At 34.2% G+C, this 26,502-nt stretch overlaps 2 protein-coding genes across 3 annotated transcripts in view; one reads left to right on the top strand and one right to left on the bottom strand.

Annotated features, from left to right (window-relative positions):
- The window catches only part of LOC136026655 (small ribosomal subunit protein uS9m-like), a 507,124-nt gene that overhangs the window by 83,812 nt on the left and 396,810 nt on the right, over positions 1 to 26,502 (top strand). The window lies entirely within an intron of this gene.
- LOC136026648 (small ribosomal subunit protein uS9m-like) lies at positions 892 to 25,273 on the bottom strand. Its single transcript, XM_065703384.1, has 4 exons — positions 24,768 to 25,273; positions 23,296 to 23,412; positions 6,673 to 6,834; positions 892 to 1,037 (listed from the first exon to the last, which is right to left on the bottom strand). Exons 1-3 carry the CDS (start codon positions 25,213 to 25,215, stop codon positions 6,791 to 6,793), a joined length of 609 nt encoding a protein of 202 aa, XP_065559456.1. The 5' UTR covers positions 25,216 to 25,273; the 3' UTR covers positions 892 to 1,037; positions 6,673 to 6,790.

Here is a 26,502-nt window from a genome sequence, read left to right as displayed (position 1 = left end):
AATGAGGCCAACTTTATGAGAAACAGCCATATCACTTAATTTTTTGTTTATATTTCTAGTTGACTCACATTTCTATCAAATGGAATATTTGCTTGTGGTAGGGGATATAGTATCTTATTGTCTTGTCCGATACGTACAACATTGAGTCACAATACCAGTCCTTTGCTTTTTCATTGATACTAATGGCGTGTCGTTGTTTCGTTTCCATATTTTTTTCCCTTGGGGAATCGTTCAAGCTTTTTTTTATATATATATGCTTTGTTCAGCTGAGTTTTTTTTTTGTTTATAAAGGCTTCCGGGCATGAAGCTGAAGTATTTGGACTTTTATTATTAGGAATAAAAAAGGAGGATTTTTTGTCGTTTATCAACTGTCTTCCTGAAATATTATACCCGTTTTTCTATAGTTTTGCTTCGTTTTAACTGTAAATGGAAAAGCAGTGTTGTCTAGAAAAATATTTTCAAATAGTTTGTTGAATCGGATATGATAAAGGATTAGACCAGAAAAATGGATTAGACCAATCGACGTCACATAATGGCTCTAAAAAGGAGTGCTATTGATCTCAGTCTCAAAGAACGTCACATACCACTTGTTTCATTACCCCGCATTAAATTGAAATTAAAATATAATATTAGTGAAAAATTTAGTTAAGACAGTAAGCGTTGAAAATTTCTTTTATACATGTACTAATACAAGTCCAGATATTCAGGCTTAACATTCGGAAGTCTTTATGAACGAAAAAGAAAGAGAGAAATAAAAGCCAGGTTAAACAGCTAACAAACGTTTCGCCACAAGCTGAGTTTTCGGCAAGCCGTGATTAGACAGACTTTTGTTTGTCAATTCAAACTGAAATGCGGCTACTCATCTCTAAGTCTCAGTGAAATGCTGCTAAGTATATTATAACGGTATTTTAATTATGTTCAAAATCCTATAAAACAAAAAGACACTTATCGTTTCTTCCAGGTGAACTTGCGCCTGGCTCCCTCCTGGCCTGGCTTCTTTCGTTCTCTGAGCCTTGGATCAATTGTTAACAAACCAGCTGTAAGAATAAGAGTAATCTATAAAAACAAGATTTCAGGTAGAAGAGGGCAAACACATGAACAAAGGTTATTACTGCAATAAACGATCACAAGCTTAAATACTGCACAAAATCAAACACTGTCTGCACATACTCGGTACGAGCCCCCTCCCCCTCAAGGATATCATAAAAACTAATCTGAAAGGTATAATTTATTATTCCAGTGGTTTTGTGCGTGAGAATGACGCACGATTACAAAGGTTACTGCCTTTGCAATAGGAATGGGCCATGGCTATCTTCCTTGATAGGCAGAATATAGACGATACTCTGTGATTTCGATACTAAGCAACACCATACTAACCAATGGCCTAGTACAGATTCAGGCCAAGGTTCTCCAAAACTTGAGATTCATACTAATAGTTTTCAAATACATTGTTTTTTTTTTGGAAAAAGCCTCCCAATTTTGCAATACTAACCTCCATCTTATTAGCTCGGAACGAACATCTCATTTTAAGAGACAAAACATTTCCTCCAAGACAAACGTATTGCCCAAGAAGTTCTAAGAAACGTATTGCCCACGATGTTTTAGCAGCCAATGAAAATCTGCTTCAAAACAAAGAACAAGCAGAAATACGGCACTGTCCCCCTATTTATAAGAGGAGACACCCTAATTAAGTACAGTAAGAACAGCTTTGTATGTTAGTCCAAAGCTGATACTAATGTCGAGAAAAAGACCATCTAGTGTTTGAAGACACTTGGCATTTTTCAAGCTTTGCAATCGTTTTTTGGTCAGGAACTGAAATCAGACATTGATTATTACTTTAATTTTACCAATTGCACCAATTGAATTAATTATGCCTATCATTACAATGAAAGATATCAATTGTCGCAAAAAGCTAGATGACGCCAATAGGTTGTTAAGTTCATAGGTGTTTTTTTTTTTTTTTTTTTTTTTTTTTTTTTTTTTTTTTTTTTTTTTTTTTTTTTTTTTTTTTTTTTTTGGCGACACTAGTACCAGTTCCACTCTCATAAGTTAGCCTGATCTTTGCGTTGCTTCATTTGAGAGATTATCCCGACGAGATTATCCCTGAAAACCCTTCTATTCATTCCATAAATAAAAAATTTAACTGACACAATTCTAGAGAGAAGAGACTAGTTAAAACGTAATAGTAGCATATTGGGCCCTCAGTTTTTAGAGGTCTGGCACTAAAAGAGAACAAAAGCAACGGTCTAGGACTGCCTATAGTACAGATCTATCTCCATTCTATACATTATTTATTTCTTATTTTTATTACCCGGTCATTCGTATAAATGTGGTGGTCGTAAAAACATTCGAGGGGGGTCATTAAATTTGAATGTAAATGTTCAAAGAACTTAAAACTGTTTGGAGGGCAATTAGCCCCCCTTTTGCACCTTTTTTTGCTACCCGGCCCACTCAATTATCCAGGACATTTGATCATGAATTTGACATACCCATTTTATCCAGAATAGTGGAAAATCCTAACAATATACCTCAGGGGATAAAAGAACCCCGACAGTTCCTGACAGTAGGAAATGAGTTTTTTTCAGACACACTAGAAAGACAGCAGAAAGAGCATGTTTGATCTTGGGTTGGTACCTTCTTATTGACTCGAAAACTTCAATAATCGTTTTCATGGCAAAGAGGAATAGCCTACCCATTTTGATAGGGGGAGGGGTGTTCTTAAAAGACCCCAGAAATTAACCAGAAACTAATTGTCGCTATATTAAGATTTATTTTTCTATTTTTATTTTATTAAAACAATTACATTCAAACAGTTCGTGGTAACGAACTGTAGTAAGGAGCGACCGGGCTCAATAGTAAACGAAACTCTAAAAAACGGAATTTTGATGCTAAAATATACATCAAAAGAATCGGATTTTCATGCTGATTTTAAATATATAAGTTTCATCAAATTTAGTCTTTTTCATCAAAAGTTACGAGCCTGAGAAAATTTGCTTTATTTTGGAAAATAGGGGGAAACAACCCGTAGAAGTCATAGAATCTTAACGAAAATCACACCATCGGATTCGGCGTATCAGAGAACCTTGCAGCATAAATTTCAAGCTCCTATCTACAAAAATGTGGAATTTCGTATTTTTTGCCAGAAGACAAATCACGGGTGCGTGTTTATTTGTTTGTTTGTTTTTTGTATTTTTTTTCCCAGGGGTCATCGTATCGACCAAGTGGTCCTAGAATGTCGCAAGAGGGATCATTCTAACAGAAATGAAAAGTTCTAGTGCCCTTTTTAAGTGACCAAAAAAATTGGAGGGCACCTAGGCCCCCTCCCACGCTCATTTTTCGCCGAAGTCAACGGATCAAAATTTTAAGATATCCATTTTGTTCCGCATAGTCGAAAACCATAATAACTATGTCTTTGGGAATGACTTACTCCCCCACAGTCCCTGGGGGAGGGGCTGCAAGTTATAAACTTTGACCAGTGTTTACACATAATAATCGTTATTGGGAAGTGTAGATACGTTTTCAGGGACAGGCCTATGTGGGTAAATCTTTCCTTGGAGAAATATGCCATGGGGGAAGAGAAATTCAATGAAAAGGGCGCAGGATTTTTTAAAACTACTATAAAAAAAAACAATGATAAAATAAACATGAAAAAGTTTTTTTCAATTAAGGAGAAAGTAAGGAGTAGCATTGAAGCTTAAACGAACAGAGATTATTACGCATATGAGGGGCTCTAAATATACTTTAGCATAAATAGCGAGGTATTCAAGAGGAGATAAATACCTCGCTTTTTATGCAAAAGTATTTTTAGCAATTTCAACTATTTACTCTACGGCCTTTCTGATTCAGGGGTCATTCTTAAAGAATTGAGACAAAACTTACGATTTAGTGTAAAGAGCGAGGCATTAACGAGGGTACAAACCCCCTTATATACATAATAAAAATATAAGAATATAAAAGTTTGTTACGTAAGTTAATCCTTAAGTAAGTTTTTTTTAATTCTTAAGTTCTTAATATTTTTTACTAATAGAAATGTTAGTTAAAAATTAAAAGTTATAGTTACCTTTTTATGTAACCGAAAAATTGGAGGGCAGCTAGGCCTCCTTCCCCACCCCTCATTTCTCAAAATCGTCTGATCAAAACTAAGAGAAAGCCATTTAGCCAAAAAAGGAATTAATATGCAAATTTCATTTTAATAATCTGTTAATCTGATTCAATACAAAAAATTCAATAAAATTGGACAAGTCCTATGGTGGAGAGCCAAAATCAAACATGCATTAATTTAAAAATTAATTAAATTAAATTAAATTTCATAAATTAAAGGAAAAAAACTAGTTTTTTTAACTGTAAGTAAGGAGCGACATTAAAATTTAAAACGAACAGAAATTACTCCGTATATGAAATGGGTTGTCCCCTCTTCAACGCCGCGCTCTTTACACTAAAGCTTTTAATTGTTTTAAAAAGTGGAATTGTGGCAAAGAGTAAAACTTTAGCGTATAGAGCGAGACGTTGAAGAAGGGATAACCCATTTCATATACGGAGTAAATTCTGTTCGTTTTAAGTTTTAATGTCACTCCTTACTTACAGTTAAAAAAAACTAGTTTTTTTCATTTAATTCAAAAGAAAGATGACTATAGTGTTTATATTTCAAATTTCAGGTCTGGCTCATAACTCCAAAAAGAAGAATTGTATTATATATATATCTAAATAAAAATAAAATAACGATCAAAATAAGCATTGCTTTAACTATTCTTGACTAACAAATACTCAATGCATTTTACATAATTATTTTTATTTGGCGAAAAATACAATTTTGCAATATAATTTGGAGTACAAAGAAAAGCTTGTGCTCCAGACACATCAACACCAAACAAAAATAGCTTTTCTTTAGAAAAAAAAAGGATTGGAGGTTGCTTCCAAAGGGAGTTATGACTCCAATTATTTATTTTCCCTGTCAAATATCTAGAATTTTGTAGGCTATAGTTTCCTGATTTTAGGCGTTTACCCCCCCCCCCCCCCGGCGGAAAATACCCACAGTAGAAAATACCCAGTGGAAATACTTAGTCAGTTTTTGACAGTAGTGGATACCAAATTAAAAAAAAAGAAAAGAAAAAAAGAATAAAAAAAAAATGTAGGCGCATAATCATCAAAATTAAGGTAAAAACACATGGCACCGAAAATTTTAAGAAGGTTTAGCTTTCCTTTAAAAGCAAAGTTGGCTTTGGATACCAACACATTTTTATTGTTTATGTTTTTACAAACGAAGGCGTTGTCAAATTCTACGAGTTTGTTTTCTCTTATGTTCCAAGTATAAAACTACCGCAAATAACCATTAATATATAAAAGAAACCCAAAAAGAGCAGGAATTAAAATAAATAACCGAGTCAAACTCAAAATGAGCGAAAATTAAAAGGAGACAACCCCCATGTCTTCTCAAGACCAGAACATAATTTGCACTTTACTAGAAAAAAACAAATAACCGTGTACTGTCAGTTAATATACATATTCTGATGATTTATTTCTTATAGTATTAATAATTCTTTATTTATTTAAGTCACAAAAGTGAAAACATTTAAAATATATTTTGTTTTCAGTAAAGTGTAAATTGTGATCCGGTCTTGAGAAGCTGTGGTGGCCGTCAGCCCTACTCATGTTAATTTTGGCTCGTTTTGAGATTGACTCGGTTATTTATTGTAATTTATGGTCGTTGGGTTGAATTCATTTACTAATGGTAACTTGTGGCAGTTTTTTTGTTTGGAAAATTAATTAAGTTTATTTCTACTCATTTTTGGCTTATGGAGCTCTTTACAATTTTTTGGCAAACTTGTTTTATGGACAAACTTTTTTTTAAATTAATTTCTGTTTTTTTATTGATATAGTCTATTTTGGGAAAAATAATTATCTTTTTTTTCTATTAAAATCCATAGTTTTCGCTTTGAATATCATTTGAATTTATTTCTGCTCATTTTTGGTCTAAAGAGACTCTTTACTTTTCTTTAAAAACTTGTTCCTTATGTTTCCCATTAACAAATACTATCTGTTATATATTATATAGCCCAAATTATATATTTCCCATCAATTCTGTCACTTGCCTTTGTCTTGCCTCATATTAAGCTGAAAGAAACTAACGAAGAAACAAATTTATTCGCGTGGAGTGAGGGATAATTTTTCGCGAGGAAAGGTTTTTTCGGGGGGGGGGGGAGTGGTAAATGCCGGCCATCTAATTTTCTATTGTATAATTTAATACGTGTACTTACGTCTCATAGCGGCAACACCAAAAGGGTGAAGTTAGGTTAATCATAATGATGTATACTAAAATATGATGAAAATAGAATACTTTAGCAACAAAATTATGGAAACTACAACAGAGAATTGTGGAAAGCGGACCGAACAGAACGAAATATATTAAATATGTAACCTAACCAACTCTGTGTATTAAGTATTTAATTAGAATATACCTGCAAAGCAGTTTATCTCACTGAGACTGTGCTAATTATCTCCGAATGCAAACAAAGAAAAGAGTTTTACTCGGATCAAGAGGTTGAGTGTGATCTCTATAAAACGTAAGTACCTTATTACGCGACGACACATTTTATAAAATTTGAATAATACCTATTTTTCTTGTAAAATTTATTACTCCTTGTGCGTATGCAGGTATTCAAGCATGGATCTTACCTATTCTCATTTGTTCAAGCATGTCTTTACCCACAAATGAGCCAGTGCACGAGAAACTGCCACACGAACTGCACCCGCTTGTCCAGTCGGTCCACCACCATCAACAGATGCATCTACATCAACTTTGTTCATAAAACCCGTAAATTGCAGAGGAAAAAGCAGCTAAAATAAAAACAGTCAATTATGGGGTGAAAAAAAATTTAATCATAATACCAAATATTAGTAAAAAAGAACTGGCAATGACTTTAATAAGAAAGTATTATTTACTGATCCAAAATTAATTTTTATTTCAGTAATTTCATAAAAAAAATCAAGGGTATGCATACCTGAAAAGATATTGCAAATTGAGTCAACAGATAAGGGTAAATGGATAGAAACAAAAAGCACATCAAATCCCGTTGCCAGCTTTATTTTTATCCCTGCTTCCTATGACAAGGTACCTGAGAAAACAAATTTTGGTTTCCAGCAATTTACGTCGTTGATCAATTAAACTAACTAAATTAGTCACTTAAATTAATTAGTTAAATCAAAACCGTCATTCAAACTTTTGAAACGGACTGACAACTTTTTTCGAAGTATCATATTGACAGAAATACACAAGACCTTCGATGGCAAAGCCGCATGAAGTTTGGCATTAACTGTGAGCCAAGGGTCGCAATTTCGAAGCAACATTAATGAAAATATCTTTCGGATTGGACACGGACTCTCTAAAGACACATGAAAAGTCTTCACCATTATCCAGTACAATATCAAACTGAGATCCAAGAACCTCTTTTTAAGGATGCCGGTGAATTGATTAAACAAATACCGCAGACCCACCTAATATTTTAACTGATAGAGAGATTTTGGTGTCTTCCAGCAAAAAAAGGTTGCATCAACATCATCATCATTTTATTTATAGCCCATCACAAAAAAAATGGGCAGAGCCCAGAAAAAGACAGAGTAAAAATAAAGAAAATAAAAACAGAAATGGCCAAAGATCGGAAGACTTCTGACATTCACTAGAGAAATCACAAATGCGCTTCTCAATAATCCCAGCTGGGTTTACCGATTGATCTTTGCAGAAAAGAGTTACTTGTCCAAGTTGGAAGGTCCATTAAATACTTTGCAAATTTAAAATAAAGGTGATAAGCTTGCTTTCTCTTACCACAATTAAGAAAAGACCAAACAGGAGCAAGAGCAAGTAAATGAAAAACTGTTAGGCTGTTATATAACTGAGAACGGTGAACTCTACTCAGATACAAAAAGCTTGAAGCCATGGATGCATGCGCAGCCTGGATCTTAGTAGCAAAATTTTTCATAGCCAAGGTTTACAGTTTCTTTAAGGTTTGCTCCAATAGGCATGCCCAGGTGAGTATCGTTTCGGCATCATGCCGAAACCATACAAAGACACAGCTTTTAGCTTAGCTCTTGCTCCCCGCCTACTTTGGCTCAAATAAGATGCCTCTTCTGATAGATGTACTCACAATGAAAATTCAGAAGCACACCCCAACCTCCTTCCCCAAAGGTGTTGCAAATAATTTGAACTCGAAAGGCTTGTGTTTGTCGAAGGGCTTTGACGTAATTTTTAGACACAAATTTCCCTCCCTACCACAGCTTAACCAGGATCACCTCCCAAAAGAGACGAGCAAAAAATTTCCAATAATCACTTCAATTTACAGCTTATCTGGGTGGGATAAAACGAGTTTTATATCGTGATTTGTGTAGTTTTGATAGTTAGCTAAAATTCATACTTTTTCTTCTTTATTTTGTTGTTGTTTCTTTATCTTTGATAGTTTCCTTTTCAAGGTTTACTGATTTCTTAAGTTAATTAAGTATGTTTTGATGTGTCAAATGGTTTTTTCGTGCTTATTGTATTTGGTGGAAATGTATTGTTTCTCCTCGACAATATAACTTTTTTGAGTTTTTGTTTTTACTCTTATTCTTTATCCCAAGCAGTTCGTGAATAAGAAACTGTAAATAAAGAGCGACTAGGCCAGGTAACAGCAGGAACTCAATAGATACATAAAACGAATTGTCTTTTATACTAATTCTAAATATATATAATTCTTTAAGTTTAATATTACCCATCAAAAGCTACGAGTCTGAGAATATTTTTCTGTTTATCTAAAAGAGGGGGGCAAGGATAATATCAAACGATTTTAATGAAAATCAGACCATAGATTCAGCATATCAGAAAACCCTACTATAGAGGTTTCACGCTCTTATCTACAAATATATGGAATTTTGTACTTTTTGCCAAAAGAAAGACCACAGATGCGTTTTTTTTTCAGGGGTGAGCGTACCAAGCCAATGGTCCTTGAAGATCGGGAGAGAGCTCATTCGAACAGAAATCAGAAGTTCTAAATAATGTTTAGAACTATAAATAAGTAATTAAATAATAATAAAATAAGTCCCCTTTTTTGCAAAGACATCCAGTCAAAAATTTTCAGACAGCCATTTTGTTTATAATGTTTAATAATGTTTAATCATTTTGTTAATAATGTTTAGAACTATAAATAAGTAATTAAATAAAAATAAAATAAGTCCCCTTTTTTGCAGACATCCAGTCAAAATTTTTCAGACAGGCATTTTGTTCAGCATAGTTGAAAGGCTCCATAAATATGCATTTGGGGATGACTTGACCATGAGAAACGGGCTGCAAGTTACGCAAATCGTCCATTTTTCACATGTAGTATTTGTTATTGGGAAGCATATGGAATTTACTGATGGGCTGGGAATTTTCAGCAGGAGAGGGGATGAAAAACCCCAGGAGAGGGGATGAAAAGGAGATTGAGTTTTAGGGAGTCTCTCCCCCCTTTCGAAAATCAGGGAAATTTTTCTCAGGCGGGTAGTGTTGATGGGTCACATTAAGCTTGATGAGATGCATGTATTTTAAATAATCTTCAATATATGATTATTTAATATGTTCATTGTTATTAAGATTCTGTTCCTTTTAGTTTCGGTCACTTATGAGGTTTTCGGTTATTTCTTATCTTATGGGGAAAAAATATTTGGCTTCAATTTTATAAATTTTCAAAGAAGAAATCGTTCAATTCTTGCACGAGTATGTTCCGAACAATATCTTATAATTATTACATTAAATTGCTCTTTCTAGATTTAAGAAAACTTGTTGCAAAAATAAAAACAAAAAATTATTCGATCTCAGATTACTACATATATCTTCCTGACGACAACTGGGATCGAACCTGATCGCTTTTGGCACAGCGATAGAGACGCATCCACTAGACTGTCGTGAGGTATCTATGTGTATGATTTATTCAGATACTGACTTGCTGAATGAACTATAACAGCTGATGTCATTTGAAATAACAATTTTTTTAAAGTAGTGGATTTTACAATCAAGATCATAAGTTTATCATCAAGTTTTTACCTAAATAAACAAGTTTTAGCAAAGAAATAATTAAAAGTAAGACAATTAGAGAAATTTCCATAAACCTTTGTTATTATCATAAGCTTGTATTGACTAAAGTTCTTGAACAGGGAGTTTTCCTAGAGTCGACGTTTAACTGCCCCCCCCCCCTCTTCGACTTTGAAAACCCCTGTGGAATATATTTGGGTCTTTTCTCTTAAACAGAACACATTAAAGAATTGAAGGAACTATTTGATAAAAACCAGTTTGGCTCTGTGGAATTGGTTGTGATTTGTTTATTTTGAGAGTGAAAAACAACGATGCAAGTATATTTTAATTAAATATTTAATATTTAGGGATGGTTAGGGGTTATGTTAAATAAGGTTAGGTATTTAATATCCTCCTTAAATCCTATAGCATTCTATAGAATTGCCTATAGCAAAGAGCTAATGCAATAATATTTTTTATCTATTTAAAGATAATTTCCTCTTCTATGCCCAAAATATGGCACCCTATTATATTATTTTAATTATGTCTAGCAAACGGACGATTTCAACTTTTCTTTTTTAATAAAATTAAAATTTCCACTTTTGTGCCTTATTTTAATTTCCACTTCTATACCCAAAATATGGCGCCCTTATATATTATTCCAATTATATCTAGCAAACAGACAATTTCTACTTTTGGGTTTTAATTAAAACCATAATTTTCGCTTTTGTCCCTTATTTTAATTTCCACTTCTATGCCAAAAATACGGCGCCCTGATATATTATTCCAAATGCATCTAGCAAACAGACAATTCTAACTGTTCTTTTTTAGGAAAATTAAAATTTCCACTTTTGTGCCTTATTTTAATTTCCACTTCTATACCCAGAATATGGCGCTCTAATATATTATTCCAATTATATCTAGCAAACAGACAATTTCGACTTTTTCTTTTTTAATAAAATTATAAATTTCACTTCCATGTCTAATTTTAATTTTCACTTCTGTGCCCAAAACATGGCGCCCTAACATACTATTCCAATTATATCTAGCAAGCAGACAATTTCTACTTTTCTTTATTAATAAAAAGAAATTTGTTCTTTATTTTAATTTGTTCTTTATTTTATTTATAAATTTTCAAAGAAGAAATCGTTCAATTCTTGCAAAAGTATGTTCCGAACGATCATATATATATAAAAATAAGTTGTCTGTTTGTGTGTGTCGAGTGACGTCATGTTTGTCGACTGACGTCATGTTTGTCAACTGATGCAATTACATACCGGGACACCAGGACACAAATGACAACCAGGACACAGGGAATATAAATGACGACCGGGAACCTCAAAGAGAAATTACAGACTGGGACACCCGGACACAAATCACGACCGGGACAAAGGGAATATAAATGACGACCGGGACACAGGGACACAACTACAACGGGGACGCAGGGGGCACAGGCGGGATATATATATGACGACCGAGACACAGGGATTGTTCGAATAGAAATTACAGACCGGGACACCGGGACGCAAATGACGACCGGGACACAGAACGCCTCCCTCTATACGCTAAAGTTTGACTCTTTCTCTTAGCTCTACTTTTTAAAAAAGGAAAAAACTTTAACGTAAAGAGCAGGGTGTTGAGGAAGAAAAGCCCCTTTCATATAGGGAGTAATTTCTGTTCGTTTTAAGTTTTAATGTCGCTCCTTACTTTCATTTATAAAAAATTATTTTTTTTATTTAATTTCTGGACGTTTTTTAATTCATGCAGGTTTTGATCTTGGCTCTCCGCACTTACGTAATTAAAACGAAATTTGTATATTAATTTTTTTTTTGGCTAAATGGCTTTCTCATAGTTTTAATCGGAAAATTTTGATAAAAAAGGAGAGAGGAAGCCTAGCTGCCCTCTAATTTTTTGATTACTTAAAAAGGCAACTAGAACTTTTAATTGTTTTACGAACATTTTCATTAGTAAAAAATATTCGTAATTTACGAATTAACTTACGTAACGAACTTCTATGTTCGTATATTTTTATTGCGTATATGAGGGAGTTCACCCCTCGTCGATACCTCGCTCTTTACACTAAAGCTTAAATTCTGTCCCAATTCCTTAAGAATGACCCTTGAATCACAAAGGCCGTAGAATAAATAGCTGAAATTACTAAAAATACTTTCGCGTAAAGAGCGAGGTATTACGAGGAGGTAAACCCCTCATATGCGCAATGATTTCTCCTCGTTTTAAGTTTTAATGCTGCTCCTCACTTTCAGTAGAAAAAACTTCTCATTTTTTATTTTTTATTTTATTTTTTCCTTGTTTTTTTAAATAATGCGAAAAAATCCTGCGCCCCCTTCATTGAAAGTCTCTTCCCCCATGAGAAGTTTTTCCATGGAAATATCCTCCCGCGTAACTCCCCCCCCCCCCACATCAACTCTCCCTCCGAAACCAAAAAAATCCCCCTGAAAACGTCCGTACATTTCCCAGTAACCTATATGCAAACACAGGTCAAAGTTTGTAACTTGCAACCCCTCCCAGGGAGACTGTGGGGTAGTAAGTCGTCCCCAAAGACATAGTTATTAGGTTTTTTGACTATGGTGAATAAAATGGCTATCTCAGAATTTTGATCCGGTGGCTTTTGGGAAAAAATGAGCGTGGGAGACACTTAAAAAGAGCACTAGAACTTTTAATTTCCTTTAGAATGAGCCCTCCTGCGATATTCTAGGACGTCTGGGTCGATACGATCACCCCCGAAAAAAAAAAAATAAAAATAAAATAAACACGCATCCGTGATTTGTCTTCTGGCAAAAAATGCGAAATTCCACATTTTTGTAGATAGGAGCTTGACACTTCTACAATAAGGTTGTCTGATACGCTGAATCTGATGGTGTGATTTTCGTTAAGATTGTATGACTTTTAGGGGGTGTTTTCCCCTATTTTTTAAAATGAGGCAAATTTTCTCAGGCTCGTAACTTTTGATAGGTCAGACTAATCTCGATGAAAGTTATATATTTGAAATCAGCATTATAATGCGATTTTTTTTTTAGTAGCTATTGGTATCAAAATTCCATTTTTTAGAGTTTTGGTTACTATTGAGGCGGGTCGCTCCTTACTATAGTTCGTTACCACGAACTGTTAGATTAAATAAAAAAAACAAGTTTTTTTAACGGAAAGTAAGGAGCGACATTAAAACTTAAAACGAACAGAAATTGCTTCGTTTCTGAAAGGGGCTGCTTCTCATCAATGCCCCACTCTTTAAGCTAAAGTTTGACTCTTTCTCTTAACTCTACCTTTTAAAACAGTAAAAAACTTTAGCGTAAAGAGTGGGGCGTTGATGAGAAGCAGCCCCTTTCATAAACGAAGTAATTTCTGTTCGTTTTAAGTTTTAATGTCGCTCCTTACTTTCCGTTAAAAAAACTTGTTTTTTTTAATTTAATTTCTGAACGTTTTTGAATCAATGCATGTTTTGATTTTGGCTCTGCGCAGATGAATAATTTAAACGAAATTTGGTTATTTATATTTTTTTGGCTAAATGGCTTTCTCATAGTTTTGATCGAATGATTTTGAGAACAAAAGGAGCGGGGGAGAAGGCCTGGCTGCCCTCCGATTTTTTGGTTACTTAAAAAGGCAACTATAACTTTTTATTTTTTACGAATGTTTTTATTGGTAAAAGATATACGTACCTTACAAATTAGCTTACGTAACGAACTTCTGTATTCTCATGTTTTTATTTATTTATTTATTAATACCAAATGCGGTAAGCTTTCAAGCTTGTCGCAATAAACATAATAACTAGAAATTATGACAATACTGACAACACAATACACTCATACAAATCAATGAAAATAACAACTATAGCAAACACTGACAAATAATACTATAAAATATTTAAATATGATATACTTTGAAAATTTGTTTCTGCTAGATTTGTTTTGAATCTGTTTATGTCATCTGTTAGAAATGTTTTAGGTGGAAGGTCATCCCATGGCTTCCACACCCTGCTGTAAAATGAATGTTGGCCTATTTTCCTTTTTAAAAGTGAGGGGTACAATTTATGTGGGTGATAACGGGTCCTGTTAGCGTCATTAAATGTGAAGAAATGTGATGTACTTATATTATCAATGCCTTTGATTATACGGAATGTGTTAATAATGTCTGCCCTATCCCTTCGGAATTGAAGACTTGGCAATCCTAGCCTTTGCAGTCTATTTTCATACAGTAAATGTTTCAAATAAGGTTCAAGCTTAGTTGCTCTTTGCTGTATTTTTCAACCCTTGCTCTGTCTTTTTTATTCAATGGATACCATACTGACGAATTGTATTCGAGTATAGATCGAACTGTTGATTTATAAATGGCAATGAATGAACGAAGATTAAACTTACGGAAATTCCGTCTAAGACATAATAGCTGATAGTTTGCATTACGAGTTACTTCAGAGACATGCCTGTCAAACCTAAGACTAGAATCAAAATGAACACCAAGGTCACGGACATTTTCAACCGGTAAGATTGAATGTCCAGCAAGATGGTATTGGTAAATTTGTTCTACTTTGCCGAAGTAATGGACGACTGTACACTTATTTTCGTTGACAAACATGGAGTTAGCATTACACCAAATGTGCACTGAATCCAAGTCTTTTTGAAGCAACGAAGCTTCATCTGAATTTGTCAAGGAGCGGTAGAGCTTTACCTCATATGCGAACATTTTGACTGTGGAATGGTAGACAACAAGAGTTAAGTCATTGATGAAAAGCCAGAAAAGTACTGGACCAAGGCAACTACCTTCTGGAACTTCACTTAAAACTATCTCAGCAGAGGACAAAACATCACCCACAATCACTTTCTGCGTCCTGCTTGTTAGATAATCACCAATCCAATTAAACGTTCTGGCATCAATGTGATATATCTCACACTTTTGAAGTAAAAGCGGAATGGAAATTTATCAAACGCCTTAGAAAAATCTATATAAATGCAATCAAACCTGAGACCTTCATCTGCCATCCTATGGAAGTTAGTAATTACTTCCAAAAGCTGTGTATTACATGAACGTTTTTTACGGAAACCGTGTTGAGATGGATGCCAAAGAAGATTTGATTCGAAATAATTTTGTATTCTCTTGACAATTAGTTTTTCCATAGCTCTGGAAAAAATTGAAGTGTTTGATATTGGTCTATAGTTTTTAAATTGTGATTTTGTGCCAGTTTTATACAGGGATTTAATTATTGCTTTTTTCCATGCCAAAGGGCAAGTACCAGACGCCAGACGCAGATTATACAAATATGTCAGTGGCTCAGTGAGTACTGTTGCAAGCTCTTGGATCATATGGTTTGAAAATTCATGAATGTCTGGTGATTTATTTGTGTCAAGATGCTTCAGGACCTCAAAAATTTGTTGATCATCAAAGTCAGAATCAACAAAATCTATTGTGAAATTGGTAGAAAAAACAGGTTCAATAGGAGTTTCACTGTGAGGTCGTGTAAAAACAGATGAGAAAAGTTTATTAAAATGTTCAGCTTTTTCATTATCATTGTCTATATTTGTCTGTATTTCAGGGTCAGTGAATGAAGCTGAGGATGGGGACTGTGAAGTCTGGTTTTTTCTTATATATTTCCAAAACCTTTTTGGGCAACTTTGAGCAGATGCAATGATAGAAGATTCAAGTGCCTGACGATCTGACTCAAGAAGCCTACTTGCTCTATTTCTTGCTCTTTTATATCTTATCCATGACTCAGTGCTTCTTATTTTAATATACTCACGCCACCCATAATTTTTTTCGCTAATAGCTTGTAGAATTTCTCGAGGAAGGGTTTGCCTATTTTTATAGAGCTGACTATATAGTCGGAATAAACTTGTTTTGACCCACTACCAAAGCTTCATGAATCAGCTCAAATACCTCATTAACATTGTATTTCTTTTCCCTCAACTGTTCCGTGATACATAGTGATAAAATGAAATTTCGGAAAGACTCATAATCACCTTTAGTGTAATTATATTTAAGGCTCTGTTTTTGAGGAGTAGAATCATCACCCAAAGATTTTAACGACAGTTTAAGAATGGTGTGATCACTTTTTCCTAATGGAGGTAGAATTTCAATATTTCTAACATCGTCAGGAGATTTTGTTATTACCAAGTCAAGGACAGAAGGATTCGAATCATCCCGAAATCGTGTAGGCTCCTGAATGTGTTGGCATAGGAACGTGTCCTGCAATTTTTGAAGGAAATGATTGATTAGAAAGCGATGTTATGTGATTTTTCCAATCAATGGAAGGTAGGTTAAAATCACCCACCACTAATACCTTTGAACTAACTGTTGAAACATTGTGAAGATATTGTAATAAATTTGCATTATTATTTGAAGATAGCTCATTAACACTAGAACCTCTATACACTGCAACAATTCTAATACTATTGTAGACCTAGGAAATTTTACATCAACCACTAAACATTCATTAATACTCAGTGCTAAAGGATCATTTACTTCTGTGTACTTAAGCAACGAATGAACATAAACAAAAATTCCACGTTTACAGTTAGTATTCACTAATAAAGTATAACCCTCAACCTTTTGAAAATATACTTCTGGATGTGCACAATTCTTAGGTAAAGATTCAGTAACAACAACAAAATGAGGCTTATGCACTGACATCAATGACTGTAATTCTTCAACTTTATTTGATAAAGTATCTGCGTTGGTGTAGAGCACAAGGAAGTTATTGTTCCATAACTGCTTCCCTAGGGATTTGCGAGCTATTTTCACCTCGAAAAGAGTTTATCTTTACAAGTTCTAGACCACCCTTTCCATCTTTAATTTTCCAACCGGATTTTCCTGCTGTCACTTTTTGGTTAAGTTCCTCTTTCAGAGCGTTATACCTTTTCTTTTGAACAAGTTCTAGTTTTGTACGATCATGAGAAAAGTTAAAAGTCGGGTATGAGGATCTTATAGTGTTCAGGTGACCACTCAAGAAGAAAGAAGCAGCATCACGTTCTATGGGGCTACGAAAAAACAGTTTGATCGGACGACATTTTCCATTATTTAGTCATCCCAAACGAACTGTAAATGAACATTTGACAGGGCAATTCTGCAAAATTACTAGATTCAGGAGCTTTAAATCAACCTCATTTTGACTCTTCTTAGTACTACAGTTTGAATCCTCTTGAAGTCCAAATACAACTAAATTTTTTCGTTTCATGACCAAATCTTCTAGAATAGCATTGGCTGTTTCCTTGCTTTTTATTTCATTTTTCAATTTTTCACTAAGGTTATCAAATTCGACTTTGAGCGATGTAGTGGCGTGCTTCTTTACAACCTCAACAGAGCATTTGGCAGATACGTCTTTTTCTATCTGTGTTAATCGATCACTTATTGGTTTCAGTAGTTTTTCAAATTTATCTTGAAGCTTAATTTCGATTGTTGAAAATGAACACCTAATTTCGCTCTTTATTATGTCTTTGATCTCACTGGGTGTTATTCCTTGAGTTCCAGAGCCCTTTTGCTTGCAAATAAGACAATGCCAGAGTGACCCAAGACCACGTGTCATCTTGTTAAACAAATCATACTCCGACTTGCTCGTTTCAATGCATTCAATGCACAACCATGCATCACACATATCGCATGAAAGGGCACAACTATCATCCTTTAGCCCCATATCACATATCAAGGTTTTTTGACTATGCTGAATGAAATGGCTGTCTCAGAATTTTGATCCGGTGAGTTTGGGAAAATAATTAGCGTGGAAGGGGGCCTAGGTCCCCTCCAATTTTTTTGGTCACTTAAAAAGGGCACTAGAACTTTTCATTTCCGTTAGAACGAGCCATATCGCAAGATTCTAGAACCACTGGGTCGATACGATCACCCCTGGGGAAAAAAACAAAACAAACAAACAAACAAATAAACACACATCCGTGATCTGCCTTCTGGGAAAAATACACAATTCCACATTTTTGTAGATAGGAGCTTGAAACTTCTACAGTAGGGTTCTCAGATATGCTGAATCTGGTGGTGTGATTGTCGTTAAGATTATGTGACTTTTAGGGTTTTTTTTTCCCTATTTTTTTTCCTAATAAGGCAAATTTTCTCAGGCTCGTAACTTTTGATGGGTAAGACTAAACTTGATTAAACTTATATATTTAAAATCAGCAGTAAAATGCAATTCTGTCGATGTAGCTATTGATATCAAAATTCTATTTTCTAGAGTTTTAGTGACTATTGAGCCGGGTCGCTCCTTACTACAGTTCGGTCGCTCGTATATGTATATATATATATATATATATAAATATATATATATATATATATATATATATATATATATATATATGTATATATATATATATATATATATATATATATATATATATATATATATATATATATATATATGTATATATATATATATATATATATATATATATATATATATATATATATATATATATATATATATATATATATATATATATATATATATATAACAAAAGTTTTCATAGCCAAGATTTACAGTTTCTTTCAGGTTTGCTCCAATAGGCATGCCCAGGTGAGTATCGTTTTGGCATCATGCCGAAACCATACAAAGACACAGCTTTTAGCTTAGCTCTTGCTCCCCGCCTACTTTGGCTTGAATCAGATGCCTCTTCTGATAGATGTACTCACAATGAAAATTTAGAAGCACAACCCAACCTCCTTCCCCACAGGTGTTGCAAATAATTTGAATTCAGGGAAGGCTTTACAAGGTCAATGAATTTTAATTCTGGCTAACTTTGGTTGAGACACAACGACCCATTTTGGTGAACACCTTGATGACTAGAATTTAGTTATTCCCCTCTAAGAGAGGTTATTTTCCAGACATCACAAAGCAAAACAAGGATATGACTCCATCTTCCCACCCAGTTGGGTAGAGACCCAAATTCTCCTTCTGGTAGAGACGTTGATGGAAATTATTTAACAGCTCTCCCCTTTCCCATGCTCATCAGAGAAGATTCAACGAGATCAAAGTCCCAAACGGCACAATTAGGGCACTAGTCATCACTCCTCGACATCAAACTTGATTCAGATAGATGTTAAGATGTTTGAAGAAGAAGAGATTACGCTGACTGTTCCTCTTCTCTGCAGAGGTAAAATCGGTTCTTGAATTCATGTTTGAAATTAGGCAGATTTTGTCACACTAAATAAAAGAAGTGAGGCTACTTGAAGTATTTGTCGAAAGGCTTTGACATAATTTTTAGACACAGATTTCTCTCCCTGCCACAGCTTAACCAGGGTCACCTCCTAAAAGACACAAGCAAAAAATTTCCAATATTCACTTCAATTTACCGCTTATCTGGGTGGGATAAAACGAGTTTTATATCGTGATTTGTGTCGCAATTTTGATAGTTAGCTAAAATTCATACTTTTTCTTCTTTATTTTGTTGTTGTTTCTTTATCTTTGATAGTTTCCTTTTTAAGGTTTACTGACTTCTTAAGTTAATTAAGTATGTTTTGATGTGTCACATGGTTTTTTTCATGCTTGTTTTATTTGGTAGAAATGTATTGTTTCTCCTCGACAATATGACTTTTTTTGAGATTTTGTTTTTACTCTTATTCTTTTTCCCAAGCAGTTCGTGAATAAGAAACTGTAAATAAAGAGCGACTAGGCCAGGTAACAGCAGGAACTCAATAGATACATAAAACGAATTGTCTTTTATACTTACTCTAAATATATATAATTCTTTAAGTTTAATATTACCCATGAAAAGCTACGAGTCTGAGAATATTTTTCTGTTTATCTAAAAGAGGGGACAAGGATAATATCAAACGATCTTAATGAAAATCAGACCTTACATTCAGCATATCAGAAAACCCTACTATAGAGGTTTCACGCTCTTATCTACAAATATATGGAATTTTGTACTTTTTGCCAGAAGAAAGACCACAGATGCGTTTTTTTCAAGGGTGAGCGTACCAAGCCAATGGTCCTTGAAGATCGGGAGAGAGCTCATTCGAACAGAAATCAGAAGTTCTAGTTCCCTTTATAACTGACCAAAAAGATTAGGGGGCAACTAGACCCCTCCCATGTCCCCTTTTTTTCAAAGACATCCATTCAAAATTTTCAGACAGCCATTTGGTTCAGAATAGTTGAAAGGCTCAATAAATATGCATTTGGGGATGCCTTGACCATGAGAAACGGGCTGCAAGTTACGCAAATCGCCCATTTTTCACATATGGTATTTGTTATTGGGAATTATATGGAATTTACTGATGGGCTGGGAATTTTCAGCAGGAGAGTGGATGAAAAGCCCACGCTTATACATTAATGTCCTTTTTACAGTTTCCCTGTTTACAGTTTATTTAGCATTTTTAGTAAATTTATGGGGGGGGGGGAGATTTGGAACCCGTCACAAAATTATAAGATGTTATTTCTAGAACCAATAATTCTAGATATTGTCCCCAAATTACAATAAATGTTGAAAGAATTTTACTTCCCAGTGCCTGTGACGACAGCCCCCGTTATTTTACAGTTGTTAGACTTTTAGTTGTGGAAGGAGGCAGTACCTAAACTCTTGTTTGTTTTTATTTTTTGTATTTTTTTAGGCTTGATTTGCATATTCAGTTTAAGTTTTATTCGTTTTAAGATTTATTTATTCATATATATTAGTACCTGTAGTATGTTTGTTTGCTATGATTGTTTATCCAATTTATGTTTGTTTTGGGTTTGATTTATGATTCAATGGCAAAATATTTTTGTTCGTTTTAAGCTTGACTTGAATATTCAATTTAAGCTTTACTCGTTTTAAAATTCATTTATTTATTTATATTAGGACCTGTTGAATGTTTTTCCATGATTATTTATTTAATTGCTGTTCATTTTGGGCTTCATTTCTTTTATAATAGAAATTTCTGGTCGATTTGAGTTTGAATTATTGTATATTTCTATTTCTTCTGACATTAAGTTTAATATAGAATTTACTTTTCTTTGAAAAAATTCTTTCTCTGAAAGTTTTTTCTTTTAATCAATACTAGTTTTAAACAATGAACGAATTGCCTAACTTACATGCCTTGTCCAGGGGACTACGAAGAGATTGACATCCCCAAAAGCATAGTTATAAAACCTTTCAATAATGCTGAACAAAATAACTCTCTTAAAATTTTGATTGGATGTGTTTCGGAAAAGATGCACTTGGGGGAAGGGTGCTGGTTGCCCTCCATTCCCTCTTGACTCTTAAAAACGACTCTGGAATTTTCGACGCCAAATCATATAAGCCCTATTCGAAGTTTATGCGATCACAAGTTCCATAAAACATTATATGCCCAGGGGCATTAGTTACAACTCTTATCCCTGGGCTATGGGAGGTTGTGTCCACCCTGGATGCATTGTTATATGTCCTTTGCTCTATTGTGAATAAAATGGTTATCTCACAATTCTGATCAAATACGTATGAGGGAAAAGGGTGTCGTATGGAGAGGGGGGCTAGTTTCTCTCCATCACTTTCGACTATTAAAAGGGAGCTTGAACTTTACATTTCCGATCAAATGACCTCTAAAATTTATGCGACCACCCCTTTCATAAAAACTTTATTTGCCACCGGAACATAACTTTCAACCCCTGCTCCCAGACTCTGAGGAGTTGTGTCAATCTCAAAGGACTTGTTAAGTTATCTTTGGAGTATTTTTTGAACAAAATGGATATTTCAATCGGATGCTATCAATTTCAATCGGATGCATTTGAAGAAAAGAGTACGTGGGAGAGGCTACCTCCGATCACTATGAATCTTAAAAAAGGGTATTTAAACTTCTTATTTCCAATCCAATGAGCCCCCTTCGAAGTATATACGACCATTCCCTTCCATAAGACGTTAGTTGTCATGGGCCATAGCCAAAAACAAGTTTCCTGAGGGCTCTGGGGAGGTGTCATCTCCAAAAACATAAATACTGGACCTTTCAACTATGCTGAACAAAATGGCTATCTAAAAATATTGATTGGATGTGTTTGAAGAACTGATTGGCGTGGGGGAGGGGGACTCGTAACCCTACAACCCCTTTCAACTATTAAAAAGCGCACTAACCATTTCAACTTCAAATCAAATGAGCCCTTTTCAAAGTTTCCACGACAACTCTTTCTATAAGAAGCGCTCTGTTCTAAAACAAACCAAAAACAAAAGATAATTGAATAATACATTGTGCATTGCAGCTACTTCTTCAACCATGAAACATAATATATCTAACATATATCACACACTGGACGTATCAAAGAACGACTCAAAATTGATACTAACGTCATTATGTAATTTTACAACGTCATTTATGGCTCTAAATTACGTTTATGACGTCATTCATCATCTTGTATACAATGATGCAGTTTTGTCAAAAAATTGATTTTACTTCAAATTTTGGGTATGTAGGTGTGGCAATTCTTTTAAAATAACCCCTTAAAAAGCTCCCTTTGATGTTTCATTGCCCCACTAAAAGTAAGGTAAAAAAGGAAAAGGAGGACACATCAGCACTACCCATGCAACAGCCAGGCGTGACTACAGAATTTTCCACCATGGTGATTCCAATAGTGTAAATTTTGATTCGATCTGAAGTCCATTTTAGGGGATCTGAGGCCATTTTTTAAAAATTTCTTTCACAATAACAGTTTTGTCAGAATGTTATTCGCACGTTCCAGTATACTCAAGGGCTTACAACTGTAAGTTTCAGAATGATCAGGGACAAAGATTAGCCCATTTAAGAGTTTCTTTGCCCTGAAGCACCTTCCCTCTTCCCCATCAAAATGTGTAACTCGCATTGCCTAGAGAACAATCCCTACGAGTTTCAAGCCAATCAGACACCCAAGAACAAGCATGATCCTCTTTTGTCACTATAAAACCTACCTTTAAACACTTGGCAGTTTGAATTATTTAAGGTGCCTTCCCGAGAGGCTTTAGACGCCGTGACATCTCGGGGGACATATTAAAAGGATATATTCAACTATTCTGAAAAAAATGGCTCTGTCAAAATCTTATTTGGGTTATTCAGATGGTTATTGTGGGTCAGTTGCAAAAATTCTAACAAAAAAAAAAAAAAAAACACAAAAGGAAGGCTGGTTGCCCTCCAAACACTTTCTAATTTTGAAAAGGGTACTAGAAATTTGAAAATTTCAGCTACATCCCACTGGCTGTTTTCACCATGAGAAGCAACAAAAATAAGATAATAGAGACTAGGCGTAGTGAGCACAATGAATCTCCATTAATCAATTTTGCTTCCAATTCCTCTTCAAGTTTGCAAGGAAATTGCTGGGTGATTTTCTCTCTGTGTATTTAATGTCTTTGAATACGACTTACCTGCTCTCGATCTTGCTATCTTGGAAACATATCTCGAAAATCCACTCCATTTATGACATATTTTCCTACCCCATTTCCAACTACAGTTTGCTCTGGACCAGCACGACTTTCGTCGACCTGAAAGAAATTCCTGAATTAGAAAGGAAAGCAGAAAGGAAAGAAAAACGAAAAACATTTAAAACTGAAGGGGGAAGAATTTAGAGGAAATGATATGAAAAAGGGAGATCAGTATAGAATTAAAGTGGAAGTGAAACCTCAAGTTTAGAGTAATTCAAACATCACTTTTTTCAACTGTATCTATTACTTATTCCAATATTCCTAATATTCCAATATTCAGAAAACCATAGAAAAAGACTGAAAGGAAAATATTCCTGAATCAAGAAGAAAAAGAAAGGGGAAGAAAAGGATAGCAACAGATAGAACACATAATTTATCAAAAGTACTTGTCACTGCAAGAAAAAAAAAACAATAAATAAAGTAGTATAAATAGTATAAAAAGGGATTTGCATATTATTATTATAATATGCAAATCCCTATTATAATAAATATTAGTATAAAATAAATAATAAATATCAGTTAATGCAACACAAGATGGTTAATAGCTATAACCTTGTTTAATGAATAGTTATAACCGCTTACAAAGGTAAACGGATGCGTGAATATTAGACAAAGTTTGTAACAACTCAATATAAGCATACTTTTAGACATTTAGTATATTTTTAGGCTTTCAGAAAACCCTGCAATAAGAATCTATAGATAGTAGGCACTGCAATGTACAAGTTTCAGGGTCTTTTGAGATTCAATACCACCACTGCCTGAATACACACACAGTGGTTGGCAACCCTGAAATCAGAATATGAAGATAGTAAGTACCAAAAAGTACAGATATCAGGCAATTTTGAGGATTACCAGCACTATAGATAACCATCCAAAATAATATTACACATAATTTTACTTGCACTATAGATAAATATTATTAATTGCTAAAGGTCGTCCTTTTCGGCAGACCATCCAGCGTCACGCGACAAAAACAAATCCCCAAATGAAGTGGGAAGAAAGGATGTTAAGGAAACCAGGACTTCTTGGTGGGATATAAAGACTTAGAACAGCAGAAGAGCGAGCGCAGTTGTGTTGGTCTCAGACAGTTCGGTGCTGCGGTGACTTTTTAGTATTAGCAGTTACAGATTTTTTTTTCGTGTGATCTGACAACTTTGCCAGCAGAGCCAGTAAACAAGCTTCAGACCTTTTTGAACACTTCTACCACTGTTGCTAAATATAATTATTAAATGTGCATTGCTTTAGGAAATAAAAATTATTTCTAAAAGCGAATTTTCTGATGAACAGGCTGAATCATAAAGAGCTAAATATCTAAATGTCAAAACAGTGGTGAACTGTCAAGTAAATAACAGCCACCTCTATATCTCTCAATATTATCTGGTAAAAAAGATAATGATATAAGAATGAAAGCTTACCATATGAGGTCATGAAGGGTCTTCCCTCACTGTTATACATAAGATCTGGGGCTTCGAGAGCTTCAAATTGCGACGCAACAACACGTCTAAAGCCGTTAATATAATCCTTTTCCAAATATCCGTAATTGTGATTTGTCAACCGTTCAATAGTTTTAACAAATTGTGCTCTATGAAAGTCATTTAATTTCTCAACAAGCATCATCGACAGTTTGTCAGCAGTGATCCAATCTTCACCAATCAAAAATTCTTTCTTATCAACGAAATGCTTCCCTTCTCTTATCATTTTATCTTCATGTACATCTAAAGCTCGAAGTTTAGCTACCATATCACTTAGCGTTTGATAAAAGTTTGGTTGAACTGTATAAAAAAGAGGATGAAAGGGTCGACCAGATTCATCGAATTCAGCTTCTTTTCTTCTAGGGAAAATCTTATCAGGGTGTTTCATCATTGGTCTTGCCCTAGGCTCGAAAAGACCACTAGGAAACAAATATTCGATAGCCTCCTAAAATGAAAACAATCCTTCTTATAGCATTCATGAATAAAAGCACACTTACTTTTCATAGTCACAAAAATTATTTATGTATAATAAAAAATTAAATATAATATATAATAATAAAAACTTTTAAATTTTGTTTCCTGTCAATGAAACGCTTCCCTTCACGAACTGTTTTATTTTCGTACACATCCAAACATGACAGATAACTAACCGCTTAGCGTCTATTGAAAGGTAGGTTGTACCGAATAAACGGACCCAAATGTTGATCAGATTTGTCTAACTTAGCTTTTGTTCTTCTACAAGAAGATCTAGCCTCAGACAAGACCACTAGGAAATAAATCTTCGATAGAAATGATGCAAGTTCCACTTGTAAAAAATCATTCTTCATAGTTACAAAAACAATTTATACTTAATAACAAATATTCAAATATTACTTATTCAATTCCATTTACCTTTCAAAACCTTGATTAATTTTTGATTATGTCCCTTAAAACACGACTGTCAAATGAGGCAAAACCAAAAGCGCAAGAATTGTTGATTGCAAAACGGAAAAAAACATAAATAAATTTAAAAAAAAAGATGAAGAAGAGGAAGCGAGGAAAAGAGTTACATTCAGCATTTACCAGCACGGGACAAATGCCGCTGGATGAAATACAAAAAAGACGAAGAATTTAAAATATGTATTAGAAAAGGATCTTGTACATTTATATTATTATAGTCTTCTGTTGAAAAAAAAAGCCTTAGCATCTCACAAGCCCTTTGAAGAAATCAATTTGTTTTGTTAAATAATTGTGCATAAAATTATACCTTCTGCTGCAATACATATTCAATAGAAAGTTCATTGTAGTCAGAGAAAAAAATTATATGGAAATACTGGAAAAATATCAAATATATACATTTACTACGAGCGCTATGTTGCTAATAATTTCTTGATAGAATTCAGAGATAAGAATTTTCCCATTTTATTACAAATAATCCTTACGAGAGGGTATCATACATACCACTAGCCAGCTTGTTGGAAAACGGGTATATACGAGTTTTTTGCCTTTTCAAGACAGGCTGAACATTCAAGAATTCGTTCTTCTCAACCAAGCGCTTCTTTGATTATTTTATCTTCACGTTTGCCCGAAGTTTAACTACCAAATTACTTAGTGTCTGTTAAAAATCGGTTGAACTAGATAAAAGAGAGTGGGTTGGCCCGATTTGTCAAGCTCAGTTTGAGTTCTTCTAGAAAAAACT

Source organism: Artemia franciscana, chromosome 4 (genome assembly GCF_032884065.1).
Source record: "Artemia franciscana chromosome 4, ASM3288406v1, whole genome shotgun sequence".
Classification (NCBI taxonomy): Eukaryota; Metazoa; Arthropoda; class Branchiopoda; order Anostraca; family Artemiidae; genus Artemia; species Artemia franciscana.
The sequence above is the reverse complement of the archived record's forward strand: the minus strand, read 5'-3'. Positions and strand labels throughout refer to the sequence as shown.

Excerpts from the sequence above, each read along its gene's own strand:
- LOC136026648 (XM_065703384.1), bottom strand. The coding sequence starts at position 25,215 with ATGATGAAACACCCTGATAAGATTTTCCCTAGAAGAAAAGAAGCTGAA. Across the intron at positions 23,413-24,767 it reads ACCCTTCATGACCTCATATG|GTCGACGAAAGTCGTGCTGG; the intron begins GTAAGCTTTCAT and ends AATTTCTTTCAG. Across the intron at positions 6,835-23,295 it reads GATAGCAAGATCGAGAGCAG|CTGCTTTTTCCTCTGCAATT; the intron begins GTAAGTCGTATT and ends TTTTTATTTTAG.